Here is a 19,489-nt window from a genome sequence, read left to right on the forward strand (position 1 = left end):
TAGTGTCGGCATGCAGCAGATTCCCTCCCAGTCAAGATGGATGAGAACATATCAGGTGTGAAAACTTAAAACTGCACATGTTCCGGTTCAAGCTGAGACCAAACGTTTCTCTGGATGTCACGACAAAGATCAGAATGCGTCCTGCAACAGACTCAGTAAGACCAGATCTGCCATGAATCACCTCATGGAGGCACTGGCGTCCAAAACACAACATACACCAGTATGTTACACAGTTATTACTTTCATGGCAATCAATAAAACAGTTATGCAGATATTTAACTCAAAAAAACAAATGTGGGAGTGTCAGTTAGCTCAGTCCTTCCGCCCCATGTACAAAGGCTGAGTCCTTGCTGCAGCAGCCCAGGGTTCGAATCCGACCTGTGGCCCTTTGCTGCATTCATTCCCCATCTCTCTCTCTCTGTCCACACATTCCTGTCACTCTTCAAGCTGCCTCTGTCCGATAGAAGTTTGAAAAGGCCCAATATTTGCAAAGATATTTCAGTCTGGGCTAAAGTGATACAGACAGAAAAACTAGGTAAACATGACAACAGCATTCAGGATGTTTATTATTGTTGAGGGCTGCTGAAGTGATGGAAAAACATGCAGCACAAACTGTACCAAGCTCAAGGTTATCGCCACAGAAATAATCCTATAAAGTTACAAAACCGTTACACTCTCTCTGCAGCCTGGTAGCAAATGTCCTGTACCTGTCAAAAGCCCGGAGATTTTAGTGTGGTATTTATTTTAAATCATGCAAAGTTCAAGAGTTATTTGGTGCATGCATCTCCTGCACAGATCACACAGGAGTTTAATCCGTGTTCTGGTTGGAGAGTTTATGACATAATGACTCAGCAGGCTAACCCATGCATCCAAACCGTCAAACCAAACTGAAAGGCTGTCGGGAGAGTTTAAGCTCGAGCAGCACAACTACAGAGCTCACACATCATGTGGTCAGCCGCTCTGTGAAGTCTGACTGCACATGACTGACAGGACAAACAAGGCTGCTGATCGTTGTCGGTCACCAGAAAACCCACAAGAAGCAGCGAGAGCCTCTCATTCAGGATGTGATGCTGTTTCTCAGCTGGACCATTTATGTCATCGGTTCACAATACATCTTTTTTATTAACCGTGGGAGTTTCACTTCATGTTTCTTTCTTTGTTCCAGGAATCCTCTGGTTCTTTACCTGTATATGACTCCGTGCTGGTGCAGGAACATCAGGGCGGACGTGACCTCGGCCGCGTAAAAACGAGATCGCGCCTCGTCGAACTTCCTGGATCGTTGGATCTGAAACATCAGGTCACCTCCGTTAACGTACTCCATCACGAAGAACAGCCGGTCCTGGAGAGAGAGCGGGGACGACAGAGTCACTCACTTTGTGTTTATACACTTTGATACCAACAGCAGCAAAAACATTAAATAAATATTAGACACGTGTTGGAAGAAATCAGCAGCTGAAATTTGAGTTTGACCGAGGTTTGCTCAACTTTGATTGGTGCACAGAGGGAAATCATGAAGAGGAGCTGTTTCTATCTCACAATCCCAGAATTTGGACTCGTGTTGATAAGTGGTTATTTATGAATGTGTTGTTTATTGTACGTTACTGTTACAAATATCTTTAGGCTAAGATAAACTGCGGCATTTCCCCTGAAACATTTCATATCAGAGGTGAAACAATCTCCATTTGATCTCATCACAACGGGTTCATCTGAATTTCTAAAACGACATTTGACCAAAATGCGTCCAAAAAGATGTTGAGCTCTTTAAACACTCATGAGAGTATCTTTCAGGTTTTGAATGTTAAATACATCAATACAGTTTTCATACACAGACGCATGAAGGCAAACTCAATTTAAAAGTTGTTTATCAAGCAGGCCGAGACTCTTCAGTTTAACAAATCTAACATGTTTCACAGACTTCCTTTAATATATATATACACACATACATAACACATGGTAATGTGACTAACACTGATTGTCTCCGCTCCCATAGGACTCCTTCCTGTGACACATACACTCTGAAGTCACACAGCGTGCCGCGCCCTCCCAGCTGAAAATGCGCTCCGGGGAAATGGCCCCTTCCCGAATTCCAGCTCCCTTTCTTCATATAGGAAATAAGTGAGCGAGAGAGAGTGGTGTGTGTGTGTGTGTGTGTGTGTGTGTGTGTGTGTGTGTGTGTGTCTTGGCGGTGTTGTGATATAAACAGCTCCGTATATAAGAAACAAGGACCAGTCCCTTTGATCCATTGTGTGAGCCCCACAGCGTTCACACTGTTAGCAGTTAAAGTGACACAAATGTGTGTGTGTGTGTGTGTGTGTGTATATATATATATATATATATATATATATATACACATATATATATATACACATATATATATACACATATATACACACACACACACACATATACACACCACAGAAGGTGGAACAACAGGGTTCTGTGGGACTTCAGCTTCCAGACTGACAAACAGGTCCTGGCTAACCAACCAGACATAGTGGTGGTGGACAAAGAGCAGAGGAGGGTAGTGCTGATAGATGTGGTGATCCCAACAACATCAGGAAGAAGGAACATGAGAAACTTGAGAAGTATCAAGGGTTGAAAGAGCAGCAGGAACGGATGTGGAAGGTCAAGGGTAGCGTGGTCCCCGTGGTAGTGGGGGCACTTGGGGCAGTAACCCCCAAACTGAGAGAGCGGCTCCAGCAAATCCCAGGAACAACATCTGAAGCTTCAGTCCAGAAGAGTGCAGTCCTAGGAACATTGAAGATACTGCGCAGAACCCTCAAACTCCCAGGCCTCTGGTAGAGGACCCGAGCTTGAGGATGACACAGATACCACCCCGCCGGGGTGAGAAGGAGATTTATTTTTATGTTTGTATGGATGTCACACTGTGCTCACAGATCTGAAACCTCGGTGTGTTTTACAGCCCTTTTAAGGAAGCCCCCTTGTCGTGAGGTGTATAGGAGGTTTTGTAGACCTTCACAAAGAGAGTGGACCTCGCATACAGGAAGTGCGGAAGCTGAGAATGTGTAGGTGTAACCATGAACGCTTCGGTTTCCCGTCAGACGGCGAGGTGAGGCCGTGAAAATACACTAAATATAGCACACACTTACACTGATACTTTTTTTTTTGGGTGGGTCTGAAATATGTTTTGTTGCTGCCTCCATCCACGGCAGTATCAGATTGTGCCGGGCGCCGTTTACTGTAGGTAAGACCATGGAGCTCCATATATCCATTTACCTCAGTTTTCCGTGTAAGCATCGTATTATACTCACTAAACCAAAAGCTGAGTCACAGTATCTAACTTCCCATTTTCTTCATAAATGAAAGAAAAGCTGGGTGAACTAGTCACCTTTCTGATTAAGGGTTCATGTTTCTTCACGCTGCCCCTGACGGGAAAATTTCCCTGTGAATTCTTCACTTTCTTCCTGCTATTCTCTGAAGAAAACAATGTAAACGTAGGTAGCTATGGGAATGGTAAACCACAGGATCCGCTGAGTCGTAACCCTGATTTCCTGTTGTCTCGTCTGAAGACGTCATTTATAAGCAGCTTTGCAATTTTATCACCAAACCATGTAGCTGATGTGTCATTTGATGCTTGTTACTGGACTCTGCGGCGCCTTCAGACAGATTGAGAAGTAGCAGAAGCCGGAGTGAAGGTACAAAAACGAGCCTGAAACCACGACGATGCCAGTCAGCACACCGCAGACGACCGGGCTTCCATGAGAAACTATGAGTTGTGTGTTTTGATGTCAGACGCCATCACTGCTTTGTTGCCTGTTGGGCAATGAATCATAAAGTTCTCCTTAAGAGTGATGGCAAAGTGGAGAGAGGGGGATGACATGCAGCAAAGCACCAGGGGGTTGGAGTCAAACCTGGGCAGCCGTGGTAAGGACTGACCTTTGAACCTGGTGAGCTACCAGGTTGGAAACATACTGATCACTGACTGTATATGTACAAAGATGGACAACACAACCTCGATATTAAAGCTTCAAAAGCGATCACTACTATATAGTGGTACTGATATTTTAATTTATACGGTTGGAGGAAGTGGAGGCGCATCATATATCTCATGTATGCAGAGGATACAGATCAGTGTGAGGAACTTTCAATGGATGTTTTGTTTTTGTTTTTTGCAGTGACTTTGGACATTGCAAACTTTTCAGGACAACTACAGATACAGCAGTTCAGGATATCTGCCGACACAACTCATTTAAACGAAGATAACACGACTTTGCTATAAGCTGAATCAGTGACTTTTTAGATGTAACTGATGGTGCGTTCAAAGCAGGGGTGTCAAACATACAACACTGCATGAGCACCGCACACAACACTGTCGGCTACTGCTGATGCACAAGCCGCCGGTGGAAAATGTCTCGGTGAAAAAGAGGAAAGGCGGACACAGATCTTCTTTCTTCTTGTGCTCGGTGTGCTCTCAGCGCCTTTCAGTGCTTCATGAATATAATATTTAACGTCAAAGCCATGTTATGACGGTGTGTTTGTGAAGAGATGCTGCAGAAATCACGCGTCCAGACAAGCGACAGGTTTTTGTTGACATCAGCCTGACGAGAAACAAATTTGAGGACGAGATTTGATGCACGGATATTGCAGATGTTGGAGAGCTGGACCGGCTCTGAGCATGGACGCTTCATTAAATGTACTTTTATTCATTAGTTGTTATTTATATGTTACCATGAAATGCTTTTTTTTAACCGGTCCACTTGAGATCAAATTAGACTTTTGATGGACTTGTCCCTTTAAGCGTCCCTGTCTGTTTTGGTTTTTCCAGAAACGCTTTTCACTGATTAGTTTGACCCGGATTCATCAAAGTTAATCCAGCTGTTCACGCACGGCAGCTGGAACTCGATCCGACTCTATTCACGCTCACATGTTTTTTAAAGCTGACCTCACACTCTCTCCAGTATCAGTTAAAGGGGCCTCAGGAACAGGTCTTACATAAGTGGCCGGTGGTCCGACCTCAGCCTCTCTCGCTCTCTCTCTGCTCCTTTAAACAGGATGTCCAAATAGTTTGTTTAAATGTACCCAGAGTCCCGGCTGGTCCCACCCAATCAAACATGAATAAACATTTCCTGAGTGTAATTACAAATGTACAGATAGAGACACACAAACACACACACACACACACACACATTCAATCCATACACCCCGCACACACACACCCCCGGATGATCTCCAGCCCAACACAGACAATAACGTCTAGATGATTATCTGACCATTGTGTGTGTGTGTGTGTGTGTGTGTGTGTGTGTGTGTGTGTGTGTGTGATTAAACTCTCTGTGTAATGTATGTAGAACAAGTCCTAACTCGCCCGAACGCATTAACACACACTTTCTCTTTCTCTCTCTCTCTTTCTCACACACACACACACACACACACACACACACACACACACACACACACACACAAACACAAACAATAAAAGCACAACAGAGACGTATCTGAATTTGTCAAGTGGAAAAGGGGAACGGGTTTCCTTCCTTAAGAAAATAAAAGTAACAATACCAAAAGAAGAATTTACTGCAGAGTGTGTGTGTGTGTGTGTGTGTGTGTGTGTGTGTGTGTACGGAGGAGAATTTATGTTCCTCGTATATTTTCTACTTCAACGTCAAGAAAAGAGGAAAAACAGGGAGGAACGACAGAATGATGAAGACAAGGAAACACTGTCAAGTCTAAAAGAGGAAGGAAAGAGGGAGAAGGTAACAAAGAAAGAAAGAAAAGAAAAGAAAAGAAAAGAAAAGAAAGAAAGAAAGAAAGAAAGAAAGAAAGAAAGAAAGAAAGAAAGAAAGAAAGAGAGAAAGAAAGAAAGAAAGAAAATTAGAGAGGAATGACAGAACAGGAAACACTTTGTCAAGTCAAAAAGGGCAGGAAGGGAGGGAAGGTAACAAGGAAAGGATGAAGGAAAAACAAGATGAAAAAAGATGAACACAAAGGTAATATAGAAAGAAAAAAAAAGAAAAAGTGTAAATGGACAATGTAACAAGGAAATGAGTAAGAACAATATAAAACAAAACAAACAAAGAAGGAAAGAGACAAAGGAAAAAATGAAACAAAGATGAAAAGACAAAAAAAAAACAAAGAAAGGTGGAAAGAAAAACTTTGTCGAGTCAAAGTACTGAGGAAGGAATGAAGGAAAAGCAAGATGGGAATGAGAATGGGAAGAAAGAAAGAAAGAAAGAAAGAAAGAAAGAAAGAAAGAAAGAAAGAAAGAAAGAAAGAAAGAAAGAAAGAAAGAAAGAAACCAAACAGCTGCAGCGGTTCACACTTTGTTCTTTATATTATTTTCTAATGGTCCTCCTCTCTCTGTAGCTCATGACGCTCTCAGGTCTGCCCTGAACATGAGTCTGCATTAGATTAGATCAACGTTACATAAACGTACTCGAGTAAACAAAGTCCTTTTCACATTAAACCTTTTGTTGCTATATGAACTGAACGCCTGAACGCAACAAAGTTTCCTGATGAGTTAAAAGAGAGTTGAAAAAGAAAAGATAAGAAAAGAGGGAGAGCAGGAGGAAGGACGGAAAGATGGAGAAGGAAATAAGAGAAGAGCAAAGAAAGATATTAGTTGCATTGTAGTTATATCATTGTGTAGTTATGCCGTCCTTCTGTATCTATCCGTTAGATTACATAATGGAGACATAAATGTACTCGAGTAAACAAAGTAATTTTCTCGTCTGCAGTTATGCAACATAAAACCTGTAAGAACAAATATCTGGAACTTCGGTCAATCCGCTCGTCAAAACTGGGAACAAAAAAAAAACAAAAAACAACAAACGGGGTTTGAACTTTTGTCCGTGTACCAAAACAAAAAAAGTGAATTGCTGCCCTATTTTTCTCGGAACATTATGAGCCATTACCGTTTGGCTGCTAGTCATTACCACACAGAGCCGTCCCAGTAAAGATGCACTCAGCGATTTCATTCAGCAGAACCTGGAGCCGGAGTTTGACTCGCACTGTTCACGCTGTCTGATCTCGGTGGAAGCCTCGTCACACACACTGACGACAACAAACGTTCAAGATGTGTGAATCATCCTTTTATGTCATTGGTGTCCTTGGTGGACTTTGCCTTTAAGAGGAGGAGGACGGGATTTTTTTTTTCCTTTCACTGATTATGGCAGCAGGAAATGATTGTAATTGGTGGACGGAGTGTATTGTGTGTGTGGCCCTGGACCCAGATCAAGAATGTTTGTCCTAAAAAAAACAACAAAAAAAACCTCCTGCAGTTAAATCAAGCTGAGCAGCCGCTCACTGTCCGACAGATACGAAGCCTGTCGTTTAAAAAAATATGAAACACTTCCAAAATAAAAGAACAGGGACTCAGTCCTGTTTATTAGAGAAGTTTGGACCTTCTGAGCTTCCATCTATGTCGAGAGTCAGTGCACTAAGTCACACAGCAGCAACTATTTCACTGATTCTGGTGAAACTGGATCATATTTTATGGAGGAAATGTTTTCTGGTTTTCCCTCTGATGTCCTCCGGCTGCTCCGCCTCAACTCTCTGTGATTTACAGAGTTTATGACGGACAGTGAAGTAAACTGTAGCTGCCGTTAGCTCAGTTTGTTAGCCGAGCTCAGAGCACTGGAGGAGTGTTGAGTTCAGTTTCACTTTTATTTATTTTATTTCAACTAAAATGAGCTCTACTTACGACCCAGAGGAATTCATGATGGATTGAAGGGACGACGAACAGACGTCAGCAGTTCTCATTTACCATAAGTGGGTTTACACTCAGGTCCTTAATGCTGGGAAAAAGTCACACTTCCTAATGCTGATGCTTATTTTTTAAAGTTTTTATTATTGAAGATATAAACGTTGAAAAAGATCTCACAGGATATTTGAAGACCTGAATACAGGATTTATTCACAGAGCCTTCACTCTCTGCTAAACAATGCAAAGAAAACACTGAATCTGTCAACAACAAAAAAAGAAGCACGTTAAGTGTGTATGTTGTTTAAAATAAAATAAATGCAGAATTGTATCAAACGGCCCTAAAAATATCAAGAAAACTCATTTCTGATGAAATATTCACAGGAAATAATCTCAAAAGTTGATCGTTGGACAAAAACCTCCTGCAGTTATCGTGTTCACCGACTGGAAGTGTTCAGTTTATCAGTCGTTATATTCTGTTCTTGTTCTGCATTGAATAAAATATTAAATATCCATGAAATAGTCATAAAGTTTCACACTCAGATAAAAACAACAGAGGATAAACATATTTCACCGTATATTAAATATTATTAATAACTTTGATGGATGCAGGTAACTTAACTTCATGTTTTCACTGCATAAGAACGCGTTGGTTATTCTCTGCTGTGCTAAATATTCTGCCTCTATTTTTCAGCCATGTACCGTGGACGTTGCGTATTTTTCTCCATCCCAGCTACAAAGCTGTGATTGGCTCAGTGGTTTGAACAGATCTGAGATCAGGCCATGTGTGTGAACAAGAACACAGATGGACAGGCATGGAAATAACATTTATACTTAAAGTATACATTCTACGGGTGTTTGCTGATCTGTAATCTGTACAGTGGTTAGGTTTAGGTAAGTAAACATCATCAGGGGGTGAGGGTTAGTGTGTGTGTGTGTGTGTGTGTGTGTGTGTGTGTGTGTGTGTGTGTGTGCACTGCATCCCAAGAACAGCAAACATACGTACATCCACTAATGACTGTAGTTTTAAAAAGAACAACTCTCCACTGCTCGGGACTGACAGATATTTGGCTGGACAACCTGTGTGTGCCTACACTGTGTGTGTGTGTGTGTGTGTGTGTGTGTGTGTGTGTGTGTGTGTGTGTGTGTGTGTGTGTGTGTGTGTGTTCATTGTTCTTGCATGCTGCTTTTCGCCCTCACTGTCTTCCTTCACGATGTTTGACAGGAGTAAAATGCGTGCTGTGGGCTGCTGGTTCTCCCACAGAATATCTCCTTACGTCTCATTCCCGTAAAAAAAAACAACAAAAAAACAAATGAACAGGATTCATTGAAAAGAAAAGAAGAATACCTGAGTAAGTGAGTCGTTTGTCTTGATTAGTTTCATGAGAAACAGACTTCCAGGAAAAGTCGGGCCCTTATAAAGCCATGATCGTGTTTGCGTAGCACAGAGGAGGTAGAGGGTATGTCCGAGGTTTCTACGTCTCTTAGCAACGGAGAAACGCTGTTTCCTGACAAAACAGCTTTCAGCGCGACAGGTGGAGGTTTGGACGGACGGTGGAGGAGATGAATAAAATGAAAAAGAAAGGTGGAGGAGAGCGTCTGTCGTTCAGCCTTTTATTTCACCAACCACTAAAAGTCAGTCCCACATTTACTCTTGTCCGGCGGCTTCTTGCTCGCTCACTCTCTCCTTCTTAGCTTCCTCTGTCAACGTCCTCTTCCCTCTCTTTGCCTCTGCCATTATGTCCATAAAGGCTGCTGAGTCCGGCTCCTGTTCTGGCACAACATTGGCTCCTCTCCCTGTTAGCATTCCCCACACACCCCCAAGCCTGAAAACCTCCTCCATTTCTTCTCCGTGGTCCAAACCTCCTGTGGTACAAACACTAACACTCCGCCCTGGGGCTCTGAGCTCACAGCCCGGCTAACAAACTGAGCTAACAGCAGCTACAGCTGTCAGCAGTTTACTTCACTGTCCGTCATAAACTCTGTAAATCACAGAGAGTTGAGGCGGAGCAGCCCGGAGGACATCAGAGGGAAAACCAGAAAACATTTCCTCCATAAAATATGATCCAGTTTCACCAGAATCAGTGAAATAGTTGCTGCTGTGTGACTTAGTGTCGTGAAGCGTTACGTAAATCTGTTCTTTTATGGTGCACACAGTTGCTTTAGGCACAATTCACTTGCATGTTTTCAAACCTTTACACGTGTTGCTCTTACTGAGATTCCAGTTTGACACATCCAACTTCAAGTTCAACGAGTTCGACCCTTCACACCTCAGTTCTGTTTACCGTTTGTTTTCCTGACATGTGACCTTTTTGTGGTCACGTCCACTCTCCCTTCTGGGCCTCGGCAGCAAAGATGAAAGTGAAAAAAAAAAACAACCTGTTACAGTGAAGGTTAATGGGGTTAATGGTCGGGTGGTCACGATCTTTCTCTAACCCTTTAAATATGATCTGAACCCTAAAACCAGAAGCAAGCAGGACAATGAGCAAGATGTTCTTTCTTTCAAAAGGTACTTCCATTTTGAGGGTAGTACAAGTACATGAACATACACAAATGATGGCCATTACTGCAGCTCACACCCAAAGTATAAAATACAAAACGCACAATGAAGATTCTCAGCAGCTCGTTGGGAGTTTTCAGGGTTTCATGTCACTTAATTTTTCACCGGGAGAGCTGATCTCTCCGGCTTTGTCTCAACAAGAAACATCTTGTTTTAACATCACAACTCTAAAGCTGAGACCGGATTTGGATATTGTAATGTCAACAAGAAGATTGTCTTTGTCTGTTGTGATAGCTACAAGATCACAGGCAAAGACATGCAATCATCAGACAAGGGAGAGAGGTAAAAGGTACGGCAGCCAAGATGTGACAATCCAGTGAATCGGACAACTTGTGAAGATGAAATCCTAAATGTTGACTCGCATCAGAGACTTCAGTTGTATTTTGGACTTGCTAATGTGTTCAAGTGTCAAACTGTCTCTCTTCTTAATGACTGCAAGCTGGTAACCTGCCAGAGTTACCATCAAAGAGTCGAGGAGCGGGGAGAACACAGCTTAACCCGAACACCTGGCCTCAGGTCAAAATGCTGACAAGTGAAGTACGTGTCACTGAGCGAGATCATCCGGGGTTAAAATGAATATTTGCCCGACAAAGCTACAGCAGAGTAAATCAAACACCAGCAAGTCATTCTGGCATCGGCGTGAGGGAAAAGGATTTCAGAATAATTTGTTTTGTTCCCCTTCAATCCATCATGAATTCCTCTGGATCGAACTTGACGCGTGTTTTGTGGATCATCTCCAGCTCGTAAGTAGAGCTCGTTTATTTTAAAAGGGAACTTTTGAAAATGATCTTTGGAAACAAAGAGTTGGCAGCGCACAGAGAGACAAAAACTCCCCTTACGTAACGTGGAATGAAAGATTTATGTGATAAATGAGACACGACATGAAACAGAACTCCCCCCGGTGCTCTGAGCTCACAGTCCCAGCAGCCCGGCTAACAAACTGAGCTAACGGCAGCTACAGTTTACTTCACTGTCCGTCAGGAAACTCTGTAAATCACAGAGAGTTGAGGCGGAGCAGCCGGAGGACATCAGAGGGAAAACCAGAAAACATTTCCTCCATAAAATATGATGCCGTAGAGGGTGCCGTAAAGCGTTACGTACTTCTCCCGACCCGGAGCCCAAAGTTACAAAGTGTGAGAACAGACGTACGAATGTACGAGCTAACAGACATTATTTAATTAATTGTCGAAATGTTACACTGCCGCTTTAAGCACGATTTAATGACACTTTTATTTTATACCATTACATAACTCACTTTCACTTTTACTCTTACTGTAAAGACGGGTGTGTCCGAGTTCAACGAGTTCAAGCTTACACAACTCAGCGACGTTAACAGTTTGACTTAAAGCATTACGTACTTCTCGAGGGTGATCGTACTCTGAGCCCAAAGTCACACAGTGCAGAAATACGGCAGCATAATGTTATTTAATGCTAAAACAGTTACACAATGTTGCTTTAAACAGCTGAGAGTTGGAAAATAACTTCATAATAATCATAAAGTATGGGCTATAGTTTCATTATCATAATATAAAATACTAATTTTTGGCCCTGATACATATCATGCATCCTTAGTTGACAATAAAAACTATTTCTGCATTGTAACAAAGCGTCACAGCGTTACTGTCGGTCTGGAACGAGCTTCATCCAGTTCTGCTTTCAGTCTGTGTGACCGCACTGACCCTGAGCGTCACCGCCTGCGTCCATCCGTCCGTCCGTCCGTCCATCAGACACTCTCTGTCCTCAGCATTAGAGAACATTAATGTACCTGCTCTGTTTCTGGCTGCTGCGCTGCCCTTTGATGTTGAACAATTACAGCTCATTAAAAAACACTCAGGCTTCAGCCGCGTCCTGTTCTTACTTAACTCACCTCTCACCAAACCTCCTCCCTCTCTCTCTCTCTCTCTCTCCTCATCGCCTTTTATCATCATCCCTTCACTCTGTTCAAAGACCAGCAGCCTGTTTCTAATCACAGATATTGACGATCTGCAGCCTGAAACCAGCTTTGTGTTTTTTTAATCCTCTCTCTCTCTATTTCCTCGTTCACTTCTTCCCTGCCTCGACTTCCCCGCTCTGCCTCTGTGCGAGTGAGGCCCAGCGCTACTGTTGTATAATGTTATTTACATTTCTCGGCGGTAATTAGGCTGATAGGGGAACGGCTGCGATCCCACAGTCGATTAAGAAGGACGCGAGGGAGGGAGGGGGAGGAACAAGGAGGGAGGGAGGGTGTAGGTAGGACATAGGTCACACAAAACAGACCGTTTAAGTATAATGATGTCACCACACCAACATAAAGCTACATTTAAATGAGTTAAAAACAAGGGACACTATTCATGTTAAATAAAAAATAAACAATTCATATTAAAAAGAGGGAAAACAAATAGATTCTGTTATCATTCCACTAGATTACAAATATATGAATGTGTGTGTCAGTAACACTCTGATGATGTGATATCACCACCTTTACGTTCATTATATTAGGTGTGTATGTTTGTGCATGTTCAGTTTGTGCAGCGGCTGCAGGGACAGCATGTCCGAGCACACAGAGCTGTGCTGCAGGTACAGTGAATGGGTGAAGGGTCCTCGCGGTGAAGTCAGAGCTGTGCGCCGTGCACAGAGAAGAGAGTGAAGAAAGTGACGGAGCCACGCGGAGCAAAAAGAGAAAAACTTTAATCTATCTGATTATTAAAGTCCGTCACAACAACAAACGTATAACGACTGATTAATGAACAAAGTCCTGTCACCATCCTTTAGTTTATTTTGCTTTGTATCACGTATGCACCCAGTGAATAAAAGTCTGTTGACACCGACAGACGGTGAATTAACAGTCAGTTTTGAGTCAGTGTTTAAATTAGCGTGTATCTGATTGAATTTACAAACTATTAATCAATTAACAGAAAATGAATCAGCAGTTCCCTGATGATCAGTAAACTGTTTAACAAAGCCTCCCCCTTCTTAGTTTATCTGATTATTCTCACTCAGTTCCTGGATGCTTATGTTCTATCAACAACTGAGACAAGCCTAACATTGCTGTTTGACATCCCAGATAGCAGACCAACACTGAAATATAACATTAATTTTTCATCAGGTTTGCACCCTGGAACAATACAAGTTATTTAAATGATGTAAACTAGATCAAGACAGAATCAATCTCTGTTTAATCATTGAACCAACATTGAAATAACAAATCCCCAGATAGCAACATTGACTCAACATTGATTCAATGTTATCTAGCCTTAAATATTCAACTGATGGAACTTTAACACTGAATCAACGTTGCCACGATAACCTCAGACTCCAAACATAAAATAAAAAATCTCTTTAAACAGTTAAACCCTTCCAAACTCATTCATTCACTCGTTACTGATGTCAGATTTCTTCACTTTCCATTCACAACAAAACATTTTATGGTTTCAGCCATTCAGCTTCAGACACCTGAAGACATAACTATCAAAATGATGCATAATTAATGACTTATTTGAATGATTTGTGTGAGGATGGATGGTGTGTTCACTGTCCCTGGTTAAACAGGGTCATGAGCTGAATATCTGCTGTTTGAGGAGCTGATTCATTCCTCTGGGCTGTTTCATGGAGCGCTCAACAGCGATTGAGGAATGGATGGCTTCTAACTTTGTGCATAATCTTTGGCCGTCATCACCGAGCAAGCAAATCACAAATTATATATATTATTACTGGTCCACTGGTGTCCAACCTGAAATCTCCAGAAATCAAAAATATCACGTTTCTCTATTAAATCATTTATTTAGCACCGCCAACGCAAACAGGGTCTTTCCACCGGACTGTTGCCATGCAACACGTCAACACTTCAACACAGGAAGCAGGAAGCCGGTGGTTACTTTGGTAACGGCTGAAAAGACTCCCTTAACGCCGTCACACACACACACACACACATGACGGACGGTGAATTAACAGTGTGTACAGTCTGTTTAATTCGACATGTGTCTGATCCACTGAGCAGCTTCATGTGTGAACGGTTCCCTCGCCTAACACTAAAATAACATTCCTATAACACTAAAGTAACGCTCAGATTCTCCCTGGACAGCACAGGGAGCTGCTAATATGTTTATTATTTAATGTTCTGTCAGCACTACAGAAACGTTAGGTGACGGTTAAGTATGATAAGTTGTCTGAGTGTTAGTTATTGGTTTGATCAATGGTTATGTGTTGTGCTAATCAACACTCGTGTAATGACTCTTGTCCAATCAAACGACTCAGTTGGAACTATTTGTTGTGTAAATATACGTCACATAGACGGAGCCCCCTCCTCCAAGGTTCGGATCCAACATCCCCATCTTGCACCTCCTGCAGCAGCTGACTTCAGTCACGCTCAAATGAGCTAATTCATCAGGACACCGAGTTGATGCGGATCAGCCCGGCGACAGGCCGGGTGGGACCAGCGTTACACAAGAGGTCGAGTGTGACACCGCTGTGAAGCTCAGTGTGTGTGTGTGTATGTTCACATAGCATATACATGGGGGATGTTTATTGTAAACACATCAAGCGTGTCCAGTGTTAAGTCGGGGTGGCGAGGGTGGGGAAGGACGGCGAGATGTGGAGGGAGGGGAGGGGTCACACACAGCATATGGAATACACATCATGTTCCTGATGAGGAGGATAAGGAAGCAGTTACATAACAGGCATGAGAAAAAAAAACCTTTGTTTCGTCCAAGAACACACTCCCAATCACACCTGACTGCCAGAGTGTGTGTGTGTGTGTGTGTGTCTGTGTTCATGTGTGTGTGTGTGTGTGTGTGTTCGTGTGTGTGTGTGAGAAAGAGGCAGAATACAGATGTCATCTGAGAACACTGTGTCACTGTCTGTTGTTCCATCTCTCTCCTCCTGTTTGTGTTTGCTTCGGAGGGAAATAACAGGAATAAATAAATGGAGCAGCAGACGCCGTCATTAGACTGCAGCTCTCCAGAACATGCAGAGAAAATAAACAGCACACACAGCTCAGCTCCTCCCTGCCCGACATGTTCGAGACCTGCTGACCCGACGCAGGAAACGAGAGCAAAACATCGATCTCTGGACTTTTAGACTTACTCTTCTTGAAAAAAGGAGGAAACGGTGGCCGCTGTTTTAGAAATGCAACATCTATGTTTCCATCCAAATGTATCAGGACAGGAAAACAGCGACAGAGAGGTCACTGATGTGTCAGCCACCAAACATTATGCATGAATTAGGAAGGTCGTTCACCAATTCTATAGAAGAGGATGACGTAATTAAAAGAGCGGCAGTAGAAGATCAAAGATGGTTACACCAGATGAGGAGACAGCTGATCAGTCATGTGACCTAAATGTTTGAAAGTGAAGAGCTTTCAGTCTTTTTAGAGAAACACCTCAGGAAAGAGTTTCCATCAAACTTTTCTAACCTGATAACTAAAAAATAAACACATATGTCGGTGGAAACTCGGCTGCAGCGATGTTCGTCCGGACAAATAAAGAAAACAAGTCAGCAAAAATATTTGACATGTTATTATTGAATTCGTGTTGGAATGTTTCTTCTGCGTGATGTGAAATATGTGCATGTTTTCCTGTGTAAAGTCCGACTGCCATATGATGAAAGGTGGATCAGTTACAGAGCTGCTATATGGAGAAGGTCTGTCTGTCTCTGCAGGGATCTTTCTTTAACGTTGTCAGGCACTTTAAATAACGATCTGAACCTGTTCAGTGGACAAAGCCCGTTTTCATTTCCATCTAACTCAGTGAACTCTGGGTTTATTTCAACATAAAGATAAAACAAAGACACTTTGTCTGTTCGGCCGTAGTTCTTGTTGTTCTAGTCAGAGATGCACTGGGACTTTTAGTACCAATGAATATCACATAAAGAACCTTGAGGTGATGTATGGTGTAATAAATGTCACTGTAACAAACAGCTCAGTCTGATGAACGCCTGCACATTTTTCTCTCCCAGGTGCAAAACTTCAAAGACGTCTCAAAGGCTTACGCAACTCTGAATAAAGTTAAAGTAAAGAACACCTGTGCAGCCTTCTCAGCACCGCCGGGCTCAAGTTGCAGCGAAAGGACTTTACATCAACACAACATGTGCCACGCACACACACACACACACACACACCTGGGTGTCACACAAAACATGTTCATGTTCATATACACGCAGCCTCTATATGTTTCCAGACGGGAACGCTTATGCAACGTACGATAGACAAAACATACATATCCTGGAGGAGACGCTGCCGCTAGCGGCGTCCCACCCACGGGCGCCCTTTGTGCGACTGTCTGTCATCGTCCACTTACCGTATGGACGGACAAATTAGCCGAGAAGAAGTGGAGACGATGAGAGCGGGAAACAGAGCTCTGATGGCAGATACTAATGCCTTCACTGTAAGATGTTTTCTCAACGGGTGAAGAAAGGGGATGCTGAGCTGAGGACAGTCTGTCCCTGAACACAGAGTACTTCTCTTATTATAGTTCACCATGAAACTTCCCCAGGAGAACACTGACATTAAGATAATCATATCCGGTATTAAAGATTTTATAAAATATTCATTTTCAATTTGAAAACGAGGCATCATTTCATTAAAAATGCACATTTTCATACATTTCCACAGCAGGAAGGTGAACGTCGAATAAAGTCACGTTCAAAGTTCTTCTCTCTTGTTGCTGACATATTTGAATCCAAGTTTTTTTCACAGATTTATCACTTTGTAATTCATTAAATACTTCAGATTTTATGTTTTTGATGAATCAATGATGTATGTAAGTGTAAGAGGTTTGTGGCTCAGAGTCATTTGGACAAGACGTCCTTGTAAAATTCAGACGTTTGGAGACAGGTCATCGGGTTCGTGTGGATTCTGAACGTCATCGAGCGCCTGAAGCATCTCGCCACCACAAGATTCAAGTGTTTATAAATATACAGTAGGTGTTTAACCCTTAACACGCCACGGCTAGGGGCATATTTAACTGACGTCTTCCAGTTCCTTCACAGTCTGAATGTATGTTTTGTGGTAAATTGTTGAGACTTCAGACTTAATGCACCAGTTTTTTAGACCTGTCGTTCGCAGACTTTTGGCTTCGTGGACCCACTGAAATGAAGAAACGTCTACAGGTCTTCAGCTCATGGCCTTAGTTCTCTCTCATATTGCTTAACCTGAAGGATTTTCAGAGGTCTGAGGAGGTCACAGTGTCACGTATTTCACGAGAAAGAAGCAAATATCTGGGAAAAGTGACTAAATTTAACACAAGTCTGTGTGACCTGTCACGTGTCCTCGTGTTCAAAACACACGTTTTAAATTAAAATTGAAGTTGAAATAAAAGTCAGTGTCTTCATGTACTTTCTAAAGAATTCAGATACACAGAAGTTTTAAAAGTATTCCAACGTTTCATTCCCCTCTGGATGTTTTTTTAACATCCTGTCGGCACAACAACGGCTTCAAAAATGCTCCAGTGCTGCCCCCTAGAGGTGTACAGTATGTCTGCATGTGTGTGTGTGTGTGTGTGTGTGTGTCCCTACTTTAGTCTGGAAGCAGCAGAAGAGCTGTGTCAGGTACGGGTGCTTTCTGGCCAGCGCCAGGATCCGTTTCTCGGTCAGGGTGCAGTCCACGTCGTCGTCCTGCAGGATCACGTCTTTCTTCAGCACTTTGACCGCGTAGACCTCGTCGCTGCCCTTCAGCTCCGCCAGCATCACCTGGTCACACGACCCGCGACAGTCAGGGCACAGTTGAAACCACAAACACGACGCCAGAGAAAGTTTTCCACAAAGCTTTCCTCTTCCCTCTCTCTAACTGACCCATTTGTTTCTGTCTTCTGACCCTTCCTTGTTGCCGTACATCATTTTTTTTCAGATGCACAAAAATAAAAACACAAACAAATGTCAAAAGTCGTGCGCTCACCTTCCCGAAACTTCCTTTCCCCAAAACTTTGATGAACACAAAGTCGTGCAGGTTCATCCTCTTGACTTCAGGAGCCACGTGACCTTTGACCTCTCCGTTCTCCCGGTTTCCTTCACCCTGCACTTGGACGCTGCCTGCCTCACCTCCTCCTCCTCCTCCTCCTCCTCCTCCTCCTCCACCTCCATGAGTGTCCCCCGTTACCGTAGCAACAGATGCGGCGGAGGAGAGTGGGTGCGGGTGCGTTTTGTGCTCCTCTCCGCGGTGGTCGAACGACAGAACCTTGCGGATGTTCTCCAGCTCCTTCGCATCTGGACAGAAATCAGAACCAGGTGAGTCCCGCTGTGTTTGTTCACCTGCTTTGGTTTCACGTGTGACGGTCAGAGCTTCTCCTACCCTGGTCACATGGTGAGGTGGGGGCGGACTTCGAGTGGTCGTCTTCTGCCTTCGGTGTCCCTGATAACGACTGCTGAGGGTCCTGACCCTGAGGAAGCTGTTTAAAGACAGAACACCAACAGCTACAATCAGCACCGTCAGTTCATGCAGAACAGAAACTTCTTGACTGACTTCGTGACTCACCTTTTTCCGTCTCTGGGCGCTGTTGAAGATCTTGTCCGGTGTGACTCCGAGGTCGGAGAGGACTTTGGCGATTCCTCTGGCGTCCACGCCACAGTTTGGAGCTACGTTACTCTCACACCGCCTGTGTACATTCACTTTACACACTGAGAAACACACACACAGAGTTCAGATTGAGTCCAGCTCATCTCTACAACTCAAGCTACGATAAACAGACTTTTAATGTGTGCGTACCTTTACACTGGAGTCCCTGTCGCAGCAGACCCCACAGCAGAGAGCCACAGTGGTCGCAGAAGGTGAGAACTTTGAAGTTGTGGATGCTGAACTTGTGCGGCACGTTCACGCTGAACCTCTGAGAACCGACCGTCTGTAAGAGGCACGAAAAGACAGTGAGACAAACCTGCAGGAGGTCTGCTCCGGCTGGAAAGACGTGGGAATCTGGATGTTGTTCCTTCTAACCACAACTGTTGAAGCTGCTGTTTAATGTTCTGGTGCGTTATTGATAGGTGAGAAATGACAGGAAATGACACAACCCCTGAACCACCCAGACGCTTCCTCAAAGTCCGCTTAAAGGAGCAGTGTGTAGAATTTAGTGCAACCACCTCATCCTCTATTTGTAGCGCTACAGAGAAACTACAGTGGCCACGTAAAAAAAGCCCAATCAAAAGCTGTTCTATTCACAAACTGTGGATCGTAAGTGGAGCTGAATGACGCCTGGTTGCTTAAGCCAGCCACCTGTAGCGACACCCACCTGTCAATCAAAGCGTCCACCCTCTTAATCCTGCATAACTTTAAGCCTTAATATAATGTGAACAGGTGAGTTGTATATA

The 19,489-nt window shown here is 43.3% G+C and overlaps 1 protein-coding gene across 1 annotated transcript in view; it reads right to left on the minus strand.

The window, feature by feature from the left end:
• LOC104931840 (protein kinase C epsilon type-like) overlaps positions 1-19,489 on the minus strand; it is an 83,872-nt gene that overhangs the window by 15,060 nt on the left and 49,323 nt on the right. The window contains exons 6-11 of the mRNA XM_027284218.1: positions 18,894-19,026; positions 18,663-18,805; positions 18,480-18,576; positions 18,087-18,394; positions 17,708-17,881; positions 1,185-1,339 (exon numbers count right to left, since the gene is read on the minus strand). Of these exons, the coding sequence (XP_027140019.1) occupies positions 1,185-1,339; positions 17,708-17,881; positions 18,087-18,394; positions 18,480-18,576; positions 18,663-18,805; positions 18,894-19,026 (1,010 nt within the window). The remainder of the gene's footprint in view (positions 1-1,184; positions 1,340-17,707; positions 17,882-18,086; positions 18,395-18,479; positions 18,577-18,662; positions 18,806-18,893; positions 19,027-19,489) is intronic.

This window comes from Larimichthys crocea, chromosome XI (genome assembly GCF_000972845.2).
Source record: "Larimichthys crocea isolate SSNF chromosome XI, L_crocea_2.0, whole genome shotgun sequence".
Taxonomy (NCBI): Eukaryota; Metazoa; Chordata; class Actinopteri; family Sciaenidae; genus Larimichthys; species Larimichthys crocea.